This window comes from Penaeus monodon, chromosome 28, assembly GCF_015228065.2.
Source record: "Penaeus monodon isolate SGIC_2016 chromosome 28, NSTDA_Pmon_1, whole genome shotgun sequence".
In the NCBI taxonomy this organism is placed as follows: Eukaryota; Metazoa; Arthropoda; class Malacostraca; order Decapoda; family Penaeidae; genus Penaeus; species Penaeus monodon.
Genome location: NC_051413.1, coordinates 2,403,480 through 2,404,673, shown reverse-complemented (window position 1 = coordinate 2,404,673; position 1,194 = coordinate 2,403,480). Strand labels below are relative to the sequence as shown.

The window sequence follows — 1,194 nt, the reverse complement described above, 5'->3', positions numbered from 1 at the left end:
GTTGCAGACGTGACAGTGAGATTCAAAACATGGTACAATGGTAATTGGTTCGTATGTGCCTTCCAATGACATGAATTATTACCAAACAATAATCAAGCTTATCACTTTCCAAGGTTGTAACTACACGTTCTGAGACAACAGAACACAACTTTCCCTCAGCCTCTCTCTCCAGACTGCCTTCCAGCTTTGTGGGCACTGAGAAGTCAGGCCATGTGATACTGGGTTCATGTTATTATACGAACATTGAGATTTTGCTGAATCCTCTAGAAAAATTAGGTTCTTTACTTTTTGAGTTTTTTTTTTTTTTCTTCTTGATAAATTGGCTACATCAACACTTCTTTCTACAGGCCAAAAAAGCGTGCAAAAGTCTGTAAGAGTTTTTGGCAGTAATATTCATAGGTATACAAAAGGATATGGGAGGGAGACTTAAACTATTATTCCATGACTGGTAAACTTGATTGTGTTATAAGCTGTAACTGTTTTGATTAACAAGATAGTAACATTACACATACCCTTGAATAATACAAACACAATCCAATAAAGTCTGTTCCACAGACTATGGCACAAATAATTTTTGGTTTCACGACAGCAACTATTGAAAGGTTTTTTGGACTAGATTCATACTTAGCAGGAATATGAAGATAAAAGAAAGGTCAAGGCCAGTTTTGGTTACACAATAACTTTTTAATAAACTTATATTTCATGCTTGTCTATGAAACACACTTTAGCTTCCTCTCTTACCTATCCTCCTTATCCTTTTCCTTCTTGCGCTGCGACTCCTCTTTGTTCTTCTCCCTCCTTTCGCGTTCTGCTTTGATCACCTCCTCTGCATTTGTGTTCTTCACTCCTATTAGGCCTCCTTGGCTTGACTCTTCCCCCTCCTCCTCATCCGTGCATTCACCATCAGATACCTGGGGAGAGGAGAGTTAGCAAGAAATTAATTATTTTCCCATAAATCTACTAATATTACTATTCAATGTAATCAGGATCATTGGCTTTATAATTATCATCATTATTCTCCTCTGTTCTCCTTTTCCATGAGGGAGTTTTGCCCCCAGATAAATTACCACTTTTTAATCTAATTTTTCACTGCTTTTGCTTTTGCTTTTTCTGCATTGCTTGTGTACAGGGCACTCAGCTGTGAGCAGTAACTTTGACTGTGTTGTCCAGTCTCTTATCTAATATAGTTTCTTC

At 37.4% G+C, this 1,194-nt stretch overlaps 1 protein-coding gene across 1 annotated transcript in view; it reads right to left on the bottom strand.

The window, feature by feature from the left end:
* Positions 1 to 1,194, bottom strand: part of LOC119591278 (coiled-coil domain-containing protein 43-like) — a 35,110-nt gene that overhangs the window by 796 nt on the left and 33,120 nt on the right. Inside the window, exon 4 of the mRNA XM_037939997.1 lies at positions 742 to 911. Coding sequence (XP_037795925.1) covers positions 742 to 911 — 170 coding nt within the window. The remainder of the gene's footprint in view (positions 1 to 741; positions 912 to 1,194) is intronic.